At 45.6% G+C, this 21,118-nt stretch overlaps 2 protein-coding genes across 4 annotated transcripts in view; both read left to right on the forward strand.

The window, feature by feature from the left end:
• CADPS2 (calcium dependent secretion activator 2) overlaps positions 1 to 2,748 on the forward strand; it is a 499,168-nt gene extending 496,420 nt beyond the window's left edge. Inside the window, exon 28 of one of the 2 annotated variants that reach the window (XM_003789780.2) lies at positions 1,799 to 2,087. In XM_003789780.2, the coding sequence (XP_003789828.1) occupies positions 1,799 to 1,972 (174 nt within the window). In that variant the 3' untranslated portion in view covers positions 1,973 to 2,087. Of the gene's footprint in view, positions 1 to 1,798 lie in introns of both variants that reach the window. The other variant, XM_023513206.1, reaches the window with a different exon arrangement.
• A 14,872-nt stretch (positions 2,749 to 17,620) lies between these two features.
• Positions 17,621 to 20,906, forward strand: FEZF1 (FEZ family zinc finger 1). 2 transcript variants are annotated; one of them, XM_012805145.1, is made up of 5 exons: positions 17,621 to 18,360; positions 18,511 to 18,732; positions 18,956 to 19,090; positions 19,344 to 19,476; positions 19,897 to 20,906. In XM_012805145.1, the coding sequence occupies exons 1-5, from the start codon at positions 17,932 to 17,934 to the stop codon at positions 20,238 to 20,240; spliced, it is 1,263 nt and encodes a 420-aa protein (XP_012660599.1). In that variant the 5' UTR covers positions 17,621 to 17,931; the 3' UTR covers positions 20,241 to 20,906. The 2 variants fall into 2 exon arrangements, with proteins under 2 accessions (XP_012660599.1, XP_003789832.1); XM_003789784.2 differs by having other exon boundaries at positions 17,715 to 17,785; positions 17,859 to 18,732.
• Positions 20,907 to 21,118: the final 212 nt, after the last annotated feature.

A 21,118-nucleotide genomic window follows, 5' to 3' on the forward strand; every position in this document is an offset into this window, starting at 1 on the left:
ACTTTTTGAATCTGAATTTCACTTGGCTGTTGAGACACTGACCTCAGATACAATGCAGCATTCTTCAGAGTTCGGTTTATTTTTTGGACCTGTGGTAGACTTTTCAAACATGAACTTTCCTTTTATATCAAGAGACTATCAAAATGGAATATACATATATATATAATTCTCTACTCTTACTATTGACATATAATTTCTGAAACTTGGCATGATATCATGAAGCTGAGTTAGGTAGAAGAACACAGGAAGATAAAATAGCAAAATACCAGTGATCTCACTGCCTTGTGATGGTTTTACTTCTTCCCAGGAGGAAGTTAGTGAAGGCAAAGTGTGTAGGGGGAAAGGATTAGGATGTCCTCCATCAGCACTTCAGACCTGATGTGAATAAGTAAATTCAACTCAAATGTCTGAATGTTATAATATTTTCTGAGTGTTATAAGTATTATGAACACTTTTGTGTTCAGTGAAATCAAACTTCTCTAAACATTAATTTTCAGCTATTGGAGTTATGATGTTGGACCATGAAGTACAGCATTTTATTCTTATTTGACTTTTTTCATCTATTAAGTGCAAACAACAACAAAAAAAGTGTCTGCTAGCCATCCCTTGGAGCAGAATAATGGCATATTAAAATGTATCGCTACTTCGGGCCAGTCCATTGAAGTCTGACTGCTTAAGATTCTAAATCTAACATAGAAGAGTAGAGGAATGTTGAAAATAAGAGCACTAAAATAACCTTAGTAGTGCCTCCACAGAATGGGATATCTTCTTTGTTTCCCCCATTTAATGAACGATGGACCTTTTCTCCAACTTCAAAAACCAATAATAATAAAAATACCAGTCTTGTTTAGCCATGGAAAATCATATGTAAAGAAAATTGCATTTTAAAAAGTAAATATAAGGGAAGTTTTATAAATTAATATCTTAAGAGTCACAGAAGACTCTTGTCGGGTTTTGTTTTAAGAATTGCCTGTGGCTCAAAGGACTAGGGTGCCGGCCCTATATACTGGAGGTGGCGGGTTCAAACCGAACCCTGGCCAAAAGCAGAAAAAAAAAAAAAAAGAATTGCTGTAGAAACAATAACATGGTGTTTGTTCCATTTTCTGATGTGTATAATATACCAAATTATAATACATCCCACAAAAAAGGTGAATATTTTACTTTTCCATCTATGGAAGCCTTAAGCCAGAGTTTGGCACTTCGTATGACAGGGGGATTTCCATAGGAAAGAGCAGAATTCATACAGACATTAAGGTATATACAAATTTTTACTCAATGGTAATTATAAACTATTATATAACCTACAAATGCTGAAAATGTGAATTTCTTTTACTGATAATAGGATTAATCCTCTTCCTCTACCTATCTGCCCCCCCAAACTAATGCATTTTATAAAATGAAATGAATTTTTCAATATTAAAGGACATTAAAAGAGTGAGCTCATGATTAAAAACTTGCATAAATACGTATCATTTTATTTTTGCTACCACTTATTCAAATAGTAAATTCTGTGCAATTTGTAGTTACGTTTTTAGGAGGAAAGCTAATTCATCATCTGATGGTCACAACATTGTGGTCTATTCACAGTGATTGTAGTTTGAGTAACACTATCCAAAATCTCTCATTCCATTTTTTTTCCCCAGAAGTACACCAACAAGATTGACTTGTTGACCATATGAACCCATTAGTGATCGGCCAAGACAATTTTTGAAATGTTCATGGAGTACATTTACCTATATACAAAGACACTCCTATCTATGTACATATAATCTATCTAAACAAATTCTTTTTCCTTCAGAAAACCTACAGAGACTTCCGATTACAGGGCGTGTTGGAAGGAACGCTGAACAGTAAGACGTATGATACTCTGCACAGACGGTTAACAGTAGAAGAAGCCACAGCCTCTGTTTCAGAAGGAGGAGGACTTCAGGGCATTACTATGAAAGACAGTGATGAAGAAGAAGAAGGCTGATAACACACAGCTCGGGAAAAGGATGGAGGACCTTGATACTGTAGTTTTTTTACCTTGTCCATGTAATTGCACTTATGGTCTTGACCAAATAAAAAAGCTTGCATTTCATTAAAAAGCAAACTGGAAATAGAGTTAAAGAAGAAAATGCCAAGTAGGTTTTTTGCAGAAAATCATTCTCTTTTGTGTTGATTGACCTAAAAATGAGCTTTGGCCCTTTTTGTGATTGGAACATAAACATTTTTAAGATATGACCTTTCTTTCTGTAGTCACATCACAATAATGTTGTGTGTATGAAGTGTGACATGTATGTGTGATAATACAACATTGTGAGAAGCCACTTCTAATCACCCTGCCAACTTTATTGTACCCTTGTTAAACCGATGTGTACCTTACAGTTCATAACTGATGTGTGAGGTTTGTTTTGTACTTAATTTGCCATTGTTGCAATGTGTATGAAAACTTTAACTTTGGTTCTTAGTACTCTGAATTGATCTGCAGGTATATTCCTGGGCTTAACGGACTGCCAACTTCAAATATAGACTAGATTATCCAGTGGCTTGGGGTCTTGTTCCATTCTGAACATTTCTTCTTTCAAGTGTGAAAAATCCCAAGGTGTAGGGTAGCGAGTTTGCTTCTGTCAACATAAAATATCCCCCTACTCCTAAGTATAACAGCTTGCAGGCAATAAAAATCCATTTGGTCATAGCCACTTCTGTATTTATTAGATTTGTATAGATTAAATGCAGTAAAAGATGTTTGCAGTATTTTGAACATCCCAATTATCTGGCTCTTGTGTTTTTTGTTTCTGGCTTTTTTATTTGTTTATAATATTTTGGTTTTGATCAAATGAGTAAAAGACTAAACTGTGTTTTGTACCTACTAGGCATACACATTTGCAAAAAGAATTAACTACTATGACATCGTGTTTCCACAGCAAAGTAAATGTGTGGTACAGAATATATTGCATATTAGTTGACAACTAATGTTAACTAATAATTAGTGTTAGTAATGCTAGTCATGCAAGCTAGCAATTGACATGATTAGTGCTATTCCCTCAGTTTAGTCTCTTGCTAGGATTTTGAAAGATCACATTAATGTGCTTTATAATTTGTGAATTATTTTTATAGATTTTCCTAAAATACACTGGCGTATTGTGGTCCTGTATTCATTTGCAAATAATTTTAAAATGAAGTCAGTTTATGCCAAATGAGTAGAAATATCCTTGAATTTATGAAAACTTAATATTTGGAAACATCAGAAGTGAAAAAATGTGGACCTCCAAATTTGTTCTCTGCTCACAGGTACTCAGACCAGCATGCAAAAATCTCTTTAATTTTTAAAATAGTTTATTATTTAGTTTTGTTTGGCTTATTTTTGGGGTCCTAGGAGTAAGATAAGATAAACACATGAGAAGGAGATTTCTTCCTTTTTCCTGGAGTAGAGACGAGCTCCGCTATTTTTGAAAGGCAGTTTGTCTTGGGAAGCTCTTGTTCTTCGTCTTCATCCCCATACCCTTTTCTTCCACCCCTCAAGTGTTCGGTCATGCTGTCCTAAGCTCCCCAGTGGTACCCTTCTCAAGCTTGCTCTTCCACTGCTCAAACTTTTCTCAACCTGGAGATGAGCCCCCCTTTTTTCCTTTCAATAAAACGTCCATTTCCTTGACATCTCTGCACAATTGATCCATTTTGTCCTAATGTGTGAATGACTGATGATTCTCCATAACTCTATTGAAACTATCTTTTAAAAAATAACGTATTTGGGCCAGTGTGCAGTGCCTCATGCCTGTAATTCTAACACTCTGGAAGGCCAAGGCAGTGGATTGCTTGAGTTCACAAATTTGAGACCAGCCGGAGCAAGAGGGAGACCTGTCTCTACTAAAGATGAAAAACTGAGGCAAGAGGATTGCTTGAGCCCAAGAGTTTGAGGTTGCTGTGAGCTATGACTCCACGGCCCTGTATCAAGGGTAACAAAGTGAGACTCTGTCTCAAAATAAATAAAATAATTAATGTATTTACTCAAATGTCTGGCCAGTAGAATTCAGAAATAAGGAAAGCTGGTGTGGTGTAGGAGAAAGTATTTGAGCTCTGAATGGTCTTGCTGCTTACCCAGCCTATTTAATCTGCCCACTTGCCCCATTTGCTGGTCAGTTTCTTTGAGCTTCTCTCCAGATTTTGACTTTCTTTGGTCCTTCTCCGCACAGCAAGGGATCGTGAAAACCTCTATTCCCTACCCCTCCTTGCCCATGGCTTCCACAGCAACGACAACAGCAGTGAAAAGGCAGGTTGTGTAGTTGCTCACATCTTTATAAGAACTACCTAGACTAACTTTTGAGTCACAAAAAGTTATGTGAAGAAAAACACATTATAAAGTAACTTTGGGCTTGGCACCAGTAGTTCAGTGAGGGTGCTGGCCACATACACCAAGGGTGGCAAGTTTGAGCCCAGCTGGGCCTGCTAAACAATGACAACTGCAACCAAAAATAGCCGGGCCTTGCAGCAGGTGCCTGTAGTCCCAGGTACTTGGGAGACTGAGGCAAGAGAATCGAATTGCTTAAGCCCAAGAGTTGGAGGTTGCTGTGAGCTGTGACGTCACAGCACTCTACCGGGGGTGACATAGACTCTGTCTCAAAAATAAATAATAAAATAAAGTAACTTTGAAAACGAATGAAAATTGGTTTGGAGGGTTTTGCCCAAAACTAACTGCAAATTGCTTGAAATGACTTAATATTTGTTCACTGGCATTGGTAACTGTGAGGATCAATGCCCAAGTATAGGTCTATTAAAGGACGGCAAGTTTTATGGGGTGGTATTCTTTAAAGAGTAGTATTTTTAAATGAATTTAATTGGAAATCTAACAAGCTTTGCAGAATTTTTGAAGTGAAAGTAATTTTTCACTTAAAAGAAATAACTGTCCTTCTAAGTTGCTTGGGGGCAGAGCAAAAAAGTAAGACTGTCTTTAGGACAGTTCAGTGAGTATTGCAAGAAAAAGTAGATGATACTGTGCCGTGTACTGGCCAGTGGGAGTTTGTTAAATAACACCTCTTAGGGTGTCTCATAGGTGGGCCCTAAAGTCGCCATACAATAGGGAAAGTGGGAAATTGCAGCTAAATGTACGAAAATTTTAGAGGTGGCCGACATGTAGATGTTTATAAACATCTTGTAAATTTTTCGAATGAATGTTTTGTAAATAAATGTACATTTAGCTACAATTTCCCATTTTCCCTAGGTATGGCGACTTTAGGGCCGACTTGTGAGATGCCCTGGAGAAGGAAAGTTTCTCCAAACACTTGGAGAACGATCATAATACCTTTTCCGGAAAGGGAAAGACCCGCGCAGAGCTTAATGTGAACCCTCGCTCTGCTGTGGGTCGTTCTTGCATTCACGGATTTTTCCACTTGAATTCCCTTTAGTCCTAGCTCATTGTCCGGCTCTCAGGAGAAGGGATTTCCTGCTACTTTTGCAATAAACGCTCGGCCCAAGTGTCCAGGAGCTGCCACCCCATCCCCCAGGGCCAGAGCCCGCCTGGTGGGGCGCAGCCCGACTTCACCAAACGCCGCCGCTGCCGGTAGTGAGAGGCTCCGCGAGCTCCCTGAAGATGCGCTTGGGCGCGAAGGAGATCATCCGGTGTCGCTGGTCAGAGATCCCCCGAAACCCCTTTCTGCTGCCACCGCCCGCTTCCCGAGAGGAACGCGCTGGGCAAAAGCCTGCTAGTCCCCTAGGCCTGGGCACCTGGTGTCCCTCCCGCCCTGCGCGGGGAAACTCCTCCGCCCCATCTTCCTGGAGAGCGGACCCGCGTTCTGAGTTTGGCCGTAGGACCTGAGTGGGGGGATTAAAGCAAGAGCTCGGTTGTCTTCTTACCCTCAAAACAAAAACAATGTAAATTTCTCGTTCTGGGTTCCCAAAGGGAGCCAGATCCCCTGTTCCTGAAAGACTTTCATGCAGGGCTGGCGGTGGGGCATCCACCCCCGGGGAAGGACGGCGCCCAGCTGGCGGGGTGCGCTCTGTGCCTCTCGGTTCACAGAAACCCTAGGCACCCACAGACTGCTCGTGGCATCCCACTCTTTTGGTTTTGTGCAGAATTTGTAGGCCTGGTTTGTTGGGGTTTCGAGAGGAAACCGCCACCTGTCTCTGGCCTATGCAGAGACGTTGAGTGGCCAGTGCGGCTCCTCTTCCCTCCAAGTCCTGCCTGCAGTAACTTTGGGGGGAGCCTTGTGAATCAATTGCCCCACTATTTTGCTATAAATGGATTCACGTCCTTCCGCAGGCCTGGGCATGGGGCAGTGAAGACACGGGGCTGGGAGCAGCAACGCCCGCCAAGCCCCTTAGTAGGACTCCGGCGGGGAGCTCGGGGGAGGCTATCTCTGAGAAAGATTATGGAGTGCGGCGCACCTTAAACTGATCTTCCCGGCGACAGCAAGATATTCAAGGGAGCAGAGGCACGTGTAGTCTGAATGTAAAGTTCTGAGACTGGTTTCCAGGAGTCACTAGAGACAGTCACCTGCAGATTTGTTTTCAGGGAGAAGTAGTCACTAGACTGAGAACTTGTGCCGTCCAGAGAAGAGGAAATGAAGGAAGAATACAGTCTGTTTCCTAAATGAAGACGACTCCCTACTTAAAGGACTACCCGGAAACCGAGTTCACCTGATAGCAGCTTGGGCAAGGGCAAAGAGCTCTGGTCTTGGAGTCAGAAAAGTCTGTGTTTGAATATCAACAGCCACACTTCTCCCCAGAGTCTGAGCTCTGTGGCCTTGTACAAGCTACTTAACCTCTCTGTAAAATGGGTGCTTAATAATGGAATGTTGTTGTAAATATTGGAGGTGTGTAATCAGTTGTGGCCATTATTACCTATTTTTTCATGTAGGCATGGATTGGAAAGGAATCTCCAGAGGCTTTCCTCTGCCAGTGTGCACCACCCTCTCACTGGGTATTCTCCCTGGGTCTGTGGATCACACTCAGCTGGAAGATCTTCTGTACCCCCCCCCCAGAGTGTCCCCCAAACTGCCTAAAATTATCCAGTTCCTGGGTTATCTATCCTGCCAGCCTGTAAGAGGAAAGTAGGCGACAGGGAGGGCAAGCCAATTCTCTCCAGAAAGAGCCAGCACTATGGACAGCATGGAGCTGCCATTAGGAAGGGAGGCAGCTACAGATGTGTTATTGAGTCCACTTGGGATGACGTTGCTCAGGAGCTTTGAAACAGGAAGAGGATGATCCAGACCACAAGGAGAAATCCCAGCCTTGTCTATAGCCAGTGAGTTAAGTTCAAGGAAATCGCAGGGGCAAAATAGTGTGCATTAATATTTTCCAAGGTTTAAGGGGTCCTGGAATGACGCCCTTCATCCCAGATCAGAAGAACAACACAAAGAAGCACTTGCAAAATGCCAAAAGCAGAACCAAGGAGTGCAGAGGGAGCTGTAAGCTCCAAGGTGGCCCCGTGATGAAGGGAAAGAAAGAGGAAGAAAGAAAGAAAGGGAAGAAGGGAGGAAGGAAGGCATTTAGGGCTTAGGGCGACAGCCAGCACCAAACCCAACCCCCCAGAGTTGCTGAACTAGCATCACCTGAGCTGGAAACACTGGAGCTTCAAGCAGCACGGTGTGGAGGACCAGCACAGGGGGAGGGCGCACCCCAGCTCACAACCCAGCTCCTCCTTGGTGTCTCCAGAGACCTGCTCCCTGGCAGCCCTGGGTCTGGTAGCTTGATGGCTTTAGGGAGGTAGAAACTGAACACTTTCTGGAAAAGGGTGAAGATTTGGCATCCTGCCTTTGCCCAGACTGGAGCTACTTTTTTGGCCTGAGAGGTGTTCCCCACCCCAGTCATTCCTATAAAGTAGCTGGCCAGCAGCTGCTGGTTGTAGACCCAGGGACTCAACACTTTAATCTCCCTGAACTTCGCAGTGTAACAGTGAGGGTGGTTGTATTTGTGTACTTATTTGTGAATTTTAAATGTATTTTAGGCTTGTCCCCTATCTCTGTCCATGTTGATTCCTCCAGGGATCAGTGATTTTCACATCCAAGGGCAAATGAAGAGGTGATGCCAAGAACCATAAGACAAGGGAGTTACTCTTCCTGAAGCCCTGGCCTAGGGTTGTCTCCAGAGCCCCTACTCACTGTGTCCTGCACAAAGATGGAAAGTGTAGTAGCAGATATATTTTCTTTTCTACTCAAAATCAATTTTTTGCCCTTCAGCACTGTCTCCCTTCTCTCACCCTACAAGCTACCCTCTTGGATAAGACTGAAAGAAAGGAAATTTGATTTAATGCTAAAGTTTATTCTAGCTGGGCGTTTCCTTCACATGCCAAGGAAGCAAAACTCACTGTAACTTTGGAAGGAGATTTTGGTAAAGGGGTAGAAAACCTTTCAGTGAAGAGAGGTCACATGGTATAAGGTTAGAAACTAACAGGCATAAAAAAGTAGAAAGTGAGGTATGGACAGGCCTGCTGAGCCACAGACTATGGGAGGGTAGGGCTTTTGTGAGGGCCTCCCTGTGGGATGACCTGGTAATAATTTCTTAAAACACACCTCAAAGTTTCTATATGGAAGAAGCTCATTCAGTGTCATTCATTCAAACACTGGATTTTTGTTTCACTGCATGATGACTAGGTGTGCTCTTTCATAAAACTAGAGTAGCCTATGGAAAGTTGATTATTTTTTTAAAAAGTGTATAACCACTTCCTAAGAAATGAAATCTGCTTTGATCAAACTGGGATGTTTGGCAAGGCTTTTGTGAGGGTTAATTCCTGCATCCACTGGAAGAAAGTATTCCCTGGGAAATATAAGACTGAATGCAGGACAGCAGGTCCCCAAGTCCCCAAGGACAAGGAAAGTCATTGAGGCTAGGATAAACAACTTAGCAAATGTGATTCCTATATGTATATTCAATATTTTCACATCCAGGTACTTAACTGGAAATGTATCATTGAGCAGAGGGATCATATTTCAATCCAGTTGTCTGAAAACTATTTCAGAAAAGTTCATAGCTAAGTTTTCAATCAGGTGATAGCTTTTCAAATGTAAAGTGGCTTTATTTTAAAATCTCTTTTCAATCCCCATGTCTCCCAGGGATGAAGGGGACATTGATTTAGTCCTTTTACAGAAAAATAACTCAAGGCAAAGGGGACTTTCCATTGTCTTCTACTCAACAAGAAGTCCACTGGCTGTGTGGCCCTTCCTCGAGCTTAGACAGTTGGCTAGAAGGCCAAGCAGGGCCGGAAATGGGCATCATTTTTTCTAGTGCTGAAAATGTCCAGGATAAATTGGTCTTGTGGATACTTATGAAGAACTTTCTTGTAAAAGGAAGAAAAGTTGTTCTCTTTTTCAACAGATAATTGAAGAATCCAGCTTTAAAAGTATAGCGAGGGACAGGGAAGAAAAAAGGGGATTGTATTTTACCCTTTATTGGGGCAGAAATTGGGAGTGGGGTGGGGCAGAATAGATTGCATATGTTCGAAAAAGTGGACATTTCTTCGACTTACATTACAACCTATACTTTTTAATATTAAAACCTCTAGAAATTAAGATATCGTGCAAACTAGAAGATTTAAATAAAGAATTACATGGAGTTCAGAAAATATGGATAATTTTGCACACAAAATGTTCACAGAAAAAGAAACCAGAAATAACAGTAAAATGCAGAAGGCAGAGAAGGGAAGAGAAATACCTTTTCCATTTCCAACAATCACCTAAACAATAAGAGGAAGGGCTCCACTGTGCACACAAGGCTGTGTCCTTTAGCTTTCCAAGTGACTTTGGATGGAGCGGCACTTGAAAGAGGCACAGTGCAAAATGAAAGACTCCTGCATGGATGGAGCCTCTTCACTAAAACAGAGAGATCCCATAGTCCCTGTCCCCGACTTTGCCCCCTCTCCTGTGTTCCCTAGGGAAGCATTAAAAAGCACAACAAGCAGAGCTCCAGAGTTTGAGCTGTGGGTGACATCTGAGTTCAAATGCTGATGGCATTTGAGCAATGACAGAAATCACCTGTATTTCATAGCCGCCACATTTCACTTTTCCGTCTCCTATTTTAACTGGCAAGTTGACAGCCAGGTCTCTCTCTCTTTCATCAGATGTTGTGGGCTTCACTTATTCTGGGAAATATTAAGTGGGGATTGCCCATTAAGATGAAAGGGCAAAGACTTTGCTTTTATAACAAAACGTTCATGTCAAACAAATAAAAGGGCAATAGATACTTTGGCAAATAAACCCCAATTATTACCATGCCTGCCCTTTTTTTTGTACACAACATATATTCTTAATTTTCAAAAACAAAGTCCTTTGCCATTGTTCAGAAATCTAAATCAGCATCGTTAAAGCCAATCTCTCACTTTTTTTCTGTCTCTTTTCCTCTCTTTTCAACAGTGGTGTGAAAGTTCAGATATTCTCTGTCGCGGGTAAAAAGCTCTGGAAATCAGCTAATGAGCCAACACTGGGAACACATCCAGGCCCACGGTGTGAAAGTGGAATATATGCTGTTGAGTTATTATTTTTGTCTTTTAGATTTACATCTACGCCCTTGTATTATGTAAATTTCTGAGAAGCTGTGAATCGCAAGGTTAGGTAGAGGAGGGCCCCCACCTCCGTCTGCCTTCCCAAGCAACAGGAGCCGACCCTATTTAATCTTTGAATGATGTGAGGCCTTGTTGGTTTCTTCTTCGGCTTTTTATCCCAGACCCAACTTCCCTTCGCCGCCTGAGGCACAGGCCGCTGCTCCAGCCGGGTGGCCACCGCTGGCCGCGTTCCTGACGTCGGCCGGGCCTCAAGGTCACTGAGGACAACCCGGTGCTGTGAGCGCGTTGCCAGCGTTTGCACCGAAGCCAGGAGCTTAGCGCTTCCCGGTGTTTTTTTTTCAGGACCCTCATCCCCTGTGAGATTAATGAGAAACTATCAGCAGAGACCCGCTGTTAGTGAAATTCAAAGAATTGACGGAGCTTGAATGAAAAGAAGATGGTGGAAGGAGGGGAATATAATTTCCAAATTAACTGAAACTAAGAAGGCAATCATTTAACTTCACATTTTAAACACTAGTGAGGGTCCTTAATGATGAATCACGCCTCTTTTTTCTCTTCGGATTTTCTCAGCGTGGATGTTAGAGTTCAACTCTTGAAACACTGAACAGGACACGTCCGGAATCTGACCTAGGAGAAGCCTAAAGGCGGGAAGGGAGGGAGAGCAGAAAAGCGTCCACCTTCGCCAAGAGAGGGGGCCCGGGCCTGGCCGAGCGTCCCGGGAGCCAGGCGGGAAGCCTGGGGCAATGCCCTTTGCGGGCGGCCGTCTCATTCAGAGATGCAGGGCTTTGCTCCGGTGAAATCGGGAATCGCAACCAAAGGACAAATTAGAGAATTCTTGGCCGAGAAGGGAACGTAGCAGAAAATGGTTTTAAATTTGGTTTTAAAATTCTCTCTCTTTCCCCAGGACCATCGGGAGACGCCACGTACTTTGAAGTACAGTCCTCACATCTCCGAAGAGAAGATTGGCAGAGAAAGGAGGTGGGCGGGAAAACAATCAAACAAACATGAAAGTGGACAAGAAAATGTTTTTGGAGCAGTTACTCGGAGATGCCCCCAGCTCCCCACAACACTCTTCACAATTGGGTTAAGAACATATTTTCCAGGAAACTCAAAATGACAGGCAAACGTAGTAAGTAAGACGCTGTCATTCTTTCTTAGGCGTGCTACACAGCCGGCTCGTTTCCTTTCACCAGACAGCTAGATTAAATGGCCATTCAGTTACACCCTGCGTCCTCAAAGCAATACTATTAGCCAAAATCTGGTAAGAAACTTGTCAAGCAGGAGCTCTCCGCTGTTTGTTACTTGGTCCCTTAAACCGGATCCGACGCCCCCTCCCGAAACTCTTTGCATTCTCCCTGGCCATCTTCGGCCTCTAGTCTTGGGGAAGATGAAGTCGCAGCTGACTCGCGGGGACCCAGAAGGGAGGTGATGGCGTCCGGGAGGGGCCGCTGCAGCGGTGGAAGTCCTAAGGCCAGAGGTCTGCGGACCTGATCGCCCGCAGCGCGGCGCTGACAGCCTGGCCCGGAACTCTGGAGACCGGCTGGGGGCCACCGAGCCGGCCTGCTGCGCACCGCGCAGGCGGGGAGATCTGGCCGGCTGCGCGTTGCCGCAGTTGCGCCCCAGCTCCTCAGGCTCCTTCCAGCCTCTGGAGAAACCACGCCCGGTGGCTGGGTCACTCTCCGCCTTGCCAGAGTCATTTTAGTCGTTTGAGAGCCTGGCTGGGGAAAGGGGTTTTTCCAGCCTGTTTCACTTCGGGCTCCTATTATGGTCCTGCGCTGGCAACAGAATCTTTTAAATGAGGCGGGGCACCTCTGCTCCCCACGCCGGCGGGAACGCATTTCCCCTGGGCAGCTAGGGCCAAGGGGGCACCTGGGGCGACCAGGCCGCCGCAATAATGGAGGCCGAGGCTGCAGAGGGTTGCGGGTCGGCGCGGGGCGCTCCCGGGCCAGAGCAGCTGTCCGCGGGCGTTCAAGAGGTAACTGAATTTATAAAGGGCTCTTAAGAGATTTCTGGCTCGATTTTTATTTACTTCCATGGCTTCTCCATTTCTCTAAGCTCGTCCTTTACTCTCTGCCATTTGGATTTCTATTAATGACTTTTATTTCATGGGATCACTTAAAGGAAGAAAGTTTGAAAACACCATCAAAACTGCCTTAAACCTCGAGGGGGTGGTGCCAAAGAAAGAGCCGCACTGTGTTGAACACCGTTTTTATTTTGACCACAAAATGACTTTAAACTTGTCTGGAGACTGCTGAAAAAACTCCCCAACCAGTTTTTTGCTTTCATGGAAGGCAAATATATCAGTGCCCAGCAAAAGAGCATGTTTGGGCTCAGATTTGTTGGCCTCCCAGGTTTCAGCAATACCATTATACATTACAAGCAAAACTTTGCTGGTTTTTGTTTGACTTTTTTACTTCAAGGTTGGAGAAATTAGGTCGCTTGTTTATAAACTTCTTTTTCCATCACGTGCAGCCGGGAGTAGTGGTAGCCTCGAAGTTTGGCGGAGCTCACTTCACAGGCCTGTGAGAACCGAGGAGAAAAATCTTAGCGTTAGTGGAGGCACGGGACAAGTTCAGTGATAGCTGAACTGCTCTTGGGCTTGGGCTCTTCAATTTCTTTTACAAACTGATTTACTATGTAAATGCTGTTTTGAGAAGAACAATTTACTGGTTTATACAAAATCCTAATATAAAGGAAACAGTAACAACAAAGGTCTAAAGAGACAAACAGACCACTCTCCCAATTCTTCTCTCCCCCACCAAAAGAGAGGGCTCTTTGAGTTACCTCACGCTGCCATCCTTCCTCACTGGGCATCCCAGCCTCTATAGGTAATGCAAGATTAGCAAGAATTCTTCATTTGCAAGCAAACTAACTAAAAGCACAGCAGTCGCCTTAAATTTGAACTTGTTGTCCATAGGACTGTTAATGCGCTGACAAGTTAGTTTTTTACTATGTATTCAGCAACTAATCTGAGACACTGGAAATTCTTTCCTTGAACCTTACAGACCCTTGCTATTGGTGTCCAATTCCATCACCCTGCCTCCACACCAAAAGAAATAACAAAAGACCCCTCAGAGATAAAGACTGGGAGCAAAACTGTAGAGAAATGTTGAAATGTGTTTTATCTTCCAGAAGTGTGTTGCCCTTGGTGCTATTTATTAAACAGGAAAATATGAATTTTTCTGAATGTCTTGGGTGGGGGTCAGAAGAATAATGCCTTTTGTCTCCCCCCTTTACTTCACTGCAGTTGAAGCTTAGAGAAAGCAATTTGCTGTTCTTGGTGAAACAAGTGGGGGTCAGAGATGTTGGACAGGCCTGAAAACTCTAAAAATATGACCGGTGACAAATCAATGCACTTGGCAGAAGGCTGGAGAAGTTAAAAAGTTTCACAATCCATTCAAAAAAATTTTTGTTTTTAAAAATTCAACAGTATCTTGTGATTTAGCAAGGAAGAAGAGACTAAAGATTATGTAGTACTTGGTAATTTATGTCTTTCTGTATGAGCTTTGATTTCACTTTGCAGTAGAATTACCTTAACTAGAAAGTGCATTTGCTTTAGATAGGGGCTTGAATGCCAAGCCTGTGAAAATTAAGCAAGCTCTTGAGCTATATCAAGAACACAGTTTAGGAAGCATTGAAATAAAAGTTAGATTTCCCAGCAAGAGAGAATTTTGAATTATTTTAGAGGAGCACATTTTTTTTTCTTATTTTCTTTCACAATCGTTTAACCCAGAGTTTGTTAAGTGCCTTCTCTATATCAAGAACTGCTCTGAGTCCCTCAGGATATTTCACACAGGACAAACTATACACTTAAACCTTGCTTTCCACTGGGATTTAAGGTTATAAATACGGCCTTTCCTTGGTTTGGAAGAGGAGGAACACTTAAATCATCAGCTCTGAACAAAAAAGGAGGGATTATAGGATTCTCCTAGAAAATCCGTAGAAACTATAGCAGAGTTTCTCTTTTGTCATTAACAAAACAAACAAATCTTCTTTGCATTCCTTTTAGTAAATTAAAAAGTTTCAAAGTCTGAAACCAGTTTTAGAAGCGTCTTAATTTGCCCAGTATGCTCTGCTTTTATTCATTGTCAAATGTGATTGGAAATAAAATAAAGTACTGGACAAATTTGGCAATAATAATAAGGCTTTTCTTAAAGACATTTTGTGTCTTTAAGACAAAGTCTTACATAATGGAGATATTATTAAATATTAACACATTTTTGTTTAGATTTTAAATGGAAAAATTAACATACGTTGGAATACCAAGACCTGGATTTCTGTGGCACCTCTCCAGTCTTTAGGCTTAGCAAGCTCAGGGCTATCGCAAAGGAAGGCCATAATTGACGTTTTGCCATATTTGTATTAACTCGAATGACACTTTCAAACACTTGCCAAAAAGGCAAAGCTTGAAAAGACCAGTGAGAAGCAAACTGTTGAAATATTAGCCATATAAAACATGTACACCCCTTAGCCAATATTTTTCCTTTTTAGCTTTGTGTACACCAAGGGAGAAATTTACTGAGGTCAAATAAAGGCTTTTTTTTCTCGCTAAGGCGAAGGGAGGGGGAAGGGAAGGAGGGGAGGGGAGGGACAGGCGACAAACGTAAAACAAACTGGTCCCATTCAGTCAAGAAGGCAGGTAACGCTCCGGAGGCGGGTGAGTGGTGCGAGTCAGCTGGGCGCTCCAGAGCTTTCCGGAGCCGGCTTTTTCGTGCTTCTTTGCTCTTTCCTTTCAACCTTGCCCTGAGATGGAGGAGTCCAGCAGGAGGGGGATTTTTCGCTATTGGGAAGTGACAGGTAGGAAAGGGAACCTGATCTGCCCCCAAAGACAGCAATTAAAGTCCTAACTGCTACCCATCTGTCGGGGGCAGGGATCTCCCTTCCCCCAAGCAAAGCCTGTCCCGTGCTCTTTGTCTGAGCTCAGAAAAGGAGGAGACAATTCCGCGGCCCCAAGAGCAAAAGAAAAGAAAATTTCCAGCTTTCAGAACCCGGAGTAGCTGTGCCCCGGCCAAAGACAGCTCCAAAGCGCCACCGGGAGTGGAGCGCCTCTCCCTCGCACCGCTCAGGCGCTGCGCTCACACCTCCGGCCCTTCTTCCTTGCTGTTTCTGTCTCTCAGCCCGAAGCCACCCCGAGACCCCAAAGACGCACTCCCTAGCCTAGCAGCTAAGGCAGGGGTAGTGCCCTGCCAGACCTCTCCCTCCTCAGCCCCTTGGTCGCCTTCAACTTCCAAAAGTACTCATTTCTCCCCCATTTTTTTCAGCGAGTTTCCACCACCCAAGATTCTGCCTTGCCTTGCAGCCAGGCATCCGCTGTCTTCCCAGACCCAGCCCTCTCGGTTCTCACGGTAGGGGCTGAACTGACTCTCCAGGAAAGTTAGCGTGGGAGTAGGGCTGAAGGGCCTAGATCGCCCGCCTAATTGTGCTGGGAACGGGTTATACAGGAGGCAATTTGAGGTCCAACGCTACATCTATGACTGAAATCGGTCAGGGACTCAACAATGCCAGGGTTTCCAGTCCGCCTTCATCTAGCCTTCTGCTGCCCATCCTTCCCAAGGCTCTTGCAGAAGGACACCCACATCATGCTTGGCCCAATACCTGACACTCGCCACCACCCGTTCCACACTCAGCCCCCAGGGTTAACTCACCTGGCAGAGGAGACTGTACCTTGGGCTGCTGCCCGCAGGCTCTCACCGGGACATCCAACCGCGCTGTATATGCCCCTTTGCCTGCTCTCCTCGCTTTCCCAGCGCGGGCTCGCAGCCGCTGCGTTTTCCAGCTCCCTGCTGTTCCCAGCGCGCGCCTAGCCCCGGGTTTCACTCCGGGTGATCTCTGGATTGCAAAGGTCTGCGCAGAGGAAGGCGCGCGCCGCGCCGCTGCTCCCCGCGCGCTCTGGGCAGCGCCTGCTGGAGCAGCGGGAACACGCACAGTCGGAGCCGCAGCCGCTGGCTTCTGGCCGCAACCCTCCCTACGCTCTACCGTCCCACTCTAGGAATTTGGACTGAGAAGCCACACCCGGAGGGCGCCCGGCTGTGAGGGGCTGCAGGGGCACGGTCTCTGTGCACTCTTTGGGAGACCCACGTGTAGTTGCGGCCACAAGTCTGGCTCTCGCAGGTCCTTTCGCTGATGCTCCGCTGCGCACCCACATCCTGGCTGCCGCGGCATACGGGCATACGGACCCTGATAGCCAGGATAGGACCCTGGTAGCCAGGATGGGAAGCTGTAGGTTCTAGTTTCCTCTTCCACTCGGCATTCAGTATTTAAAATACTCAGAGCAGAGCTCACGTACAGAAAGAAATGCTCTTTCCGGACTCTCAAAGGAAACTGATAGAAGAGCACGCGCGCGTTTATTTGTACGCTGGGTAGGGTCCGATCTGAGTCAAGGTTTCTTGTGGTGTGATGCCCGCTTATTCCTTGCAACTCCTCAACTTTGTGGACCGGAGTGGGTCTTTCCCCCGCCTACTGCCAAAGGTATCGCCTTTACAAAACCACATATACTTAACAAGCCTCCCAAGGCCTTTAATTCTCAGGGGGCATTTTTGGGAGGCCAGTTACCTGCTGGCGTCTTCCAAATGTTCCTGACTCAGTTCGGGCCGCGGAGACTCCGGGATAGCAGGAGCGCGTAGCTCCCCGACCTGGAGGAAGAAAAAGGGCGGCGGAAGAGGTGGTACAGCCCTGACTCGGGCCCAGTTCCGGCCCAGGGGAACCAAGCAGGGAAACGCGGGCTCTCGCTGTTGGAGGCTTCCTGGCCAAGGCTTTCTGGAGCTTGGCGTTTAATAAATATAGCCTGGCGTTTGCCCCTGAATTAGATTCCGTTTCCTTATTTAGCCCTTGCACAATGATTTTAGATGATGTCACTTAGAGCTAAACGAGAAAATTGATCTCAGATTTGCTTGGCCTCTAAAGCCTGGTTAAGCAGATTGAGAATTAGAAAGAGAGGAAGCAAAGCGGGCGTGGGGGGGGGGGTGCGGCGGAGGGCAGCTAAGTGTGTGGGGAGAGTGTGTGCGCGAAGGGGAGGGAGCGCCGCGCTGCAGAGCGTGCCCCCGCCTCTTCTGGGCGGGGGAACCTCACTCACCAATGAAAAGTAGACACTGACTGCAAAGAAAAAAAAAAGTTTTTCTGTTGACTGTTGGAAGCGAATTGAGCAATTATCTAGTTTACCTTCTCCTCTTGGAAGTTAACGATTGGCGAGATCTTGGCTGCGTTATTGACACAACACTTTCTATTGATAGAAATAAGTAGTGATTGTCCCCGAGTCATTGGTGCGCCAAGAACTCTGCGATGGGCTGGCAGGAGTCCATTGGGCTGGGCAGGCAGGTTCGGCTGGTGATGCTGGGGCGGAGGAGGAGGAGGCCGCTGGTGGTGATGGTGCCCGTCCCCCTCTTCGCAGGTCTGTGACAAGCAGGGAACGAGACAACGACAGCGCAGCCCTGCTCTGGCTAACGGGCTCTGGCGACTCAGACATGGACAGTAGCTGCCACAACGCGACTACCAAAATGTTAGCGACTGCTCCAGCCCGGGGCAACGTGATGAGCACATCCAAACCCTTGGCTTTCTCCATTGAACGGATCATGGCGCGCACCCCTGAGCCCAAGGCCCTGCCGGTCCCCCATTTCCTGCAGGGAGCCTTGCCCAAAGGGGACCCCAAGCACTCTCTGCATCTCAACTCGTCGCTCCCCTGCATGTTCCCTTTCGTTCCTGTGGCGTACGACACGAGCCCCAAGGCAGGAGTGACCGGCTCTGAGCTGCGGAAGGCGAGTCTGGAGGCCCCGGCGGCGCCCGCGGCGGTGCCCGCAGCGCCAGCGTTCAGCTGCAGCGACCTGCTCAACTGCGCGCTGAGTCTGAAGGGCGACCTGGCCCGCGACGCGCTGCCGCTGCAGCAGTACAAGTTGGTAAGGCCGCGTGTGGTCAACCACTCTTCCTTCCACGCCATGGGCGCCCTGTGCTATCTGAACCGAGGCGATGGCCCGTGCCACCCGGCGGCCGGCGTGAACATTCACCCGGTGGCCTCCTACTTCCTCAGCTCCCCTTTGCACCCGCAGCCAAAAACGTATTTAGCCGAAAGGAATAAACTCATGGTCCCAGCCGTGGAGAAGTACCCTTCGGGCGTAGCTTTCAAAGACCTGTCCCAGGCTCAGCTGCAGCATTACATGAAAGAAAGCGCCCAGCTTCTGTCGGAGAAAATCGGGTTCAAAACTTCGGACTTCAGCCGAGGCTCTCCTAATGCCAAGCCCAAAGTTTTTACTTGCGAAGTGTGCGGAAAGGCAAGTACTATACAGAAGGGAGAGCCTTTGTTCCTCCTTTCCTTCCCCCACTTCCCTCCTTCCTCCCTCGTTTCCTTACTTGCTTTAAAAAAATAAATATATCTTTTTTGGGGGGGGGGATTATTTGCATACACCTGTTACAAGGTTATCTTTTCCATCCTTCCCTCTGCTCGGTTTGAAGTACTTCTTTAGCTAACTTGTTCAACGTGTGTTTAATTTTAAGGTCTTTAACGCGCACTATAACTTAACCCGTCATATGCCGGTGCACACAGGAGCCAGACCCTTCGTTTGCAAAGTGTGTGGAAAAGGTTTCCGGCAAGCCAGCACCCTCTGCAGACACAAGATCATTCACACACAGGTGTGTTCATCTTTCTCAATTTCACCTACTTTACTTTGGAACTGTTTTAAGAAAAGAAAGAAAGAAAGTGCCGCTCACTAAACCTTCCCCTTTGGCGTAAGATTTGTTTTTAAAGAGCTGGGGATGGAGGGTGCCATGGATTGTTTACCTTTGTTTTGCTCAAAAGCGTTAGAACATGACTGCGTTTTCAGTTTACAGGACTTTATATGATAACAAAATACCTTAAAATCTGTTTTTCCTCCCTTCTGCTTAGGAAAAACCTCACAAATGTAACCAGTGTGGCAAAGCGTTTAATAGAAGTTCCACTTTAAATACTCACACGCGAATACACGCAGGCTACAAACCGTTTGTATGTGAATTCTGTGGCAAAGGATTTCATCAAAAAGGTATGGAATATGGAACGCAGGCAGTGTCTTTCACGGTAGTACAGCAAAGCCTTAGAAAATGATTTTTATTGTGTAGCTACTTACACGACTCATTTGTTACCATTCTAACTCCCTACTCCGAGTCTGATTTCATATTCCAGTTGGTATGTTTATTTCCAACCGCATGTTCTCATTTTACATAATTGGATCAGTGGATGTGCATTACAATATAGAGAAAACGGTCTCACTGGTGTGGTATCTGAAAATAAACCTGGGTAGCTAGGTCCAGGTCCCGGTGGCAGCCCTGCGCTGGCTGTGGGATCTGTGGTGGCCCTTCCATTTGCCTCGCTCCTTTCCATGCATCCTCTCCACCCTTTGTAAGCTCTCTCTCTCTTTTTTTTCCCCCACCAGAATCAAGTCCTTGTCACTTGTCTGTTTCAGGAAATTACAAAAACCACAAGTTGACCCACAGCGGGGAGAAGCAGTTCAAGTGCAATATCTGCAACAAGGCTTTCCACCAGGTTTACAACCTCACCTTCCACATGCACACCCACAATGACAAGAAGCCTTTCACCTGCCCCACGTGCGGCAAGGGCTTCTGCAGGAACTTTGACCTCAAGAAACACGTCCGCAAGCTTCACGACAGCAGCCTGGGGCTGACCCGCACGGCCGCTGGGGAACCGGGCACCGACCCGTCGCCTCCTCTGCCACAGCATCCTGCCACGTTGCCGCCGCTGCCACCCCCGGGCCCTTTGCAGCCCGGGCTTCACCAGGGCCACCAGTGATTAAGGCCAAGTTTTCTTCCAGCACCAGACGGTGCCCCTACTGGTGAGGCAGCGACGAACTCGAGCTCCCATGCCACGCTCCTCTGCAGAACCCAGGGTGTATTGGCCCCCACACTTTAGCGCGGACCAGAAGCCTCTGCAGTCCCCAGCCTTTTGCCTCTTGCATGCACCTGCTAACTGGTTTTGTGTATTATATTCTCTATAGGCACTAACAATTATGAGGAATTTGGAGGGTTTTGTTTTCTGGTATTTTTGTTAATATGGAAAGACTTTTCATCTCAGGCAAAGAGATGGTGATTGATTTTTTGTGTTTTTATTTTAAATTTCTGCTATATTTATTGAGATCTGTATTATTCTACCCGGGAATGCTGCACCATTTTAATTTTATTATTGTATATATTTACATTGTATTGATTCTGCGATCTCAAGATGCCTGCTGATTGTTTATTATCATTTTTCTCTGACATAACAAAACACTGTGTGTATGTTATATATACACACGCATAAGGTTATGTGCACCTATAAAGGCACATTGCATATTTGTCAACACACACACATTAGATAAGGGCGATTCATTATGGATGACTTTGAATTTTGGTTTTGATTCTTGCACGTGAAAATTGATTCATTGTTGGAAATAAATACTTGGAACATGCTTATTTAATCCACGAACTTCAGGGTTTTGTTCATATTATTCAGTTAAGGTTTCTTGATTCTGACCCTTTCACCCGTTCATTCTCCTTTTTAACAAGTTCAGCCCCAGATTAGGAATACTTAACAGCTTGAACTGAAAATTCACCAAGTGCAAATAGTCTCTCCAAATAGTTATAGTTTCCGGTAAAGTTATACAATCTGATAAAGTTCAGGAACAGAGGATG

Source organism: Otolemur garnettii, unplaced genomic scaffold (genome assembly GCF_000181295.1).
Source record: "Otolemur garnettii isolate 467f Iridium unplaced genomic scaffold, OtoGar3 scaffold00037, whole genome shotgun sequence".
Classification (NCBI taxonomy): domain Eukaryota; kingdom Metazoa; phylum Chordata; class Mammalia; order Primates; family Galagidae; genus Otolemur; species Otolemur garnettii.

Bases quoted from the DNA above. Each gene is read 5' to 3' on its own strand.
- FEZF1 (XM_003789784.2), top strand. From the start codon at position 17,932: ATGGACAGTAGCTGCCACAACGCGACTACCAAAATGTTAGCGACTGCT. The intron at 19,091-19,343 runs GTGTGTTCATCT...CCTTCTGCTTAG, and splicing joins ACAAGATCATTCACACACAG to GAAAAACCTCACAAATGTAA. The intron at 19,477-19,896 runs GTATGGAATATG...TGTCTGTTTCAG, and splicing joins CAAAGGATTTCATCAAAAAG to GAAATTACAAAAACCACAAG.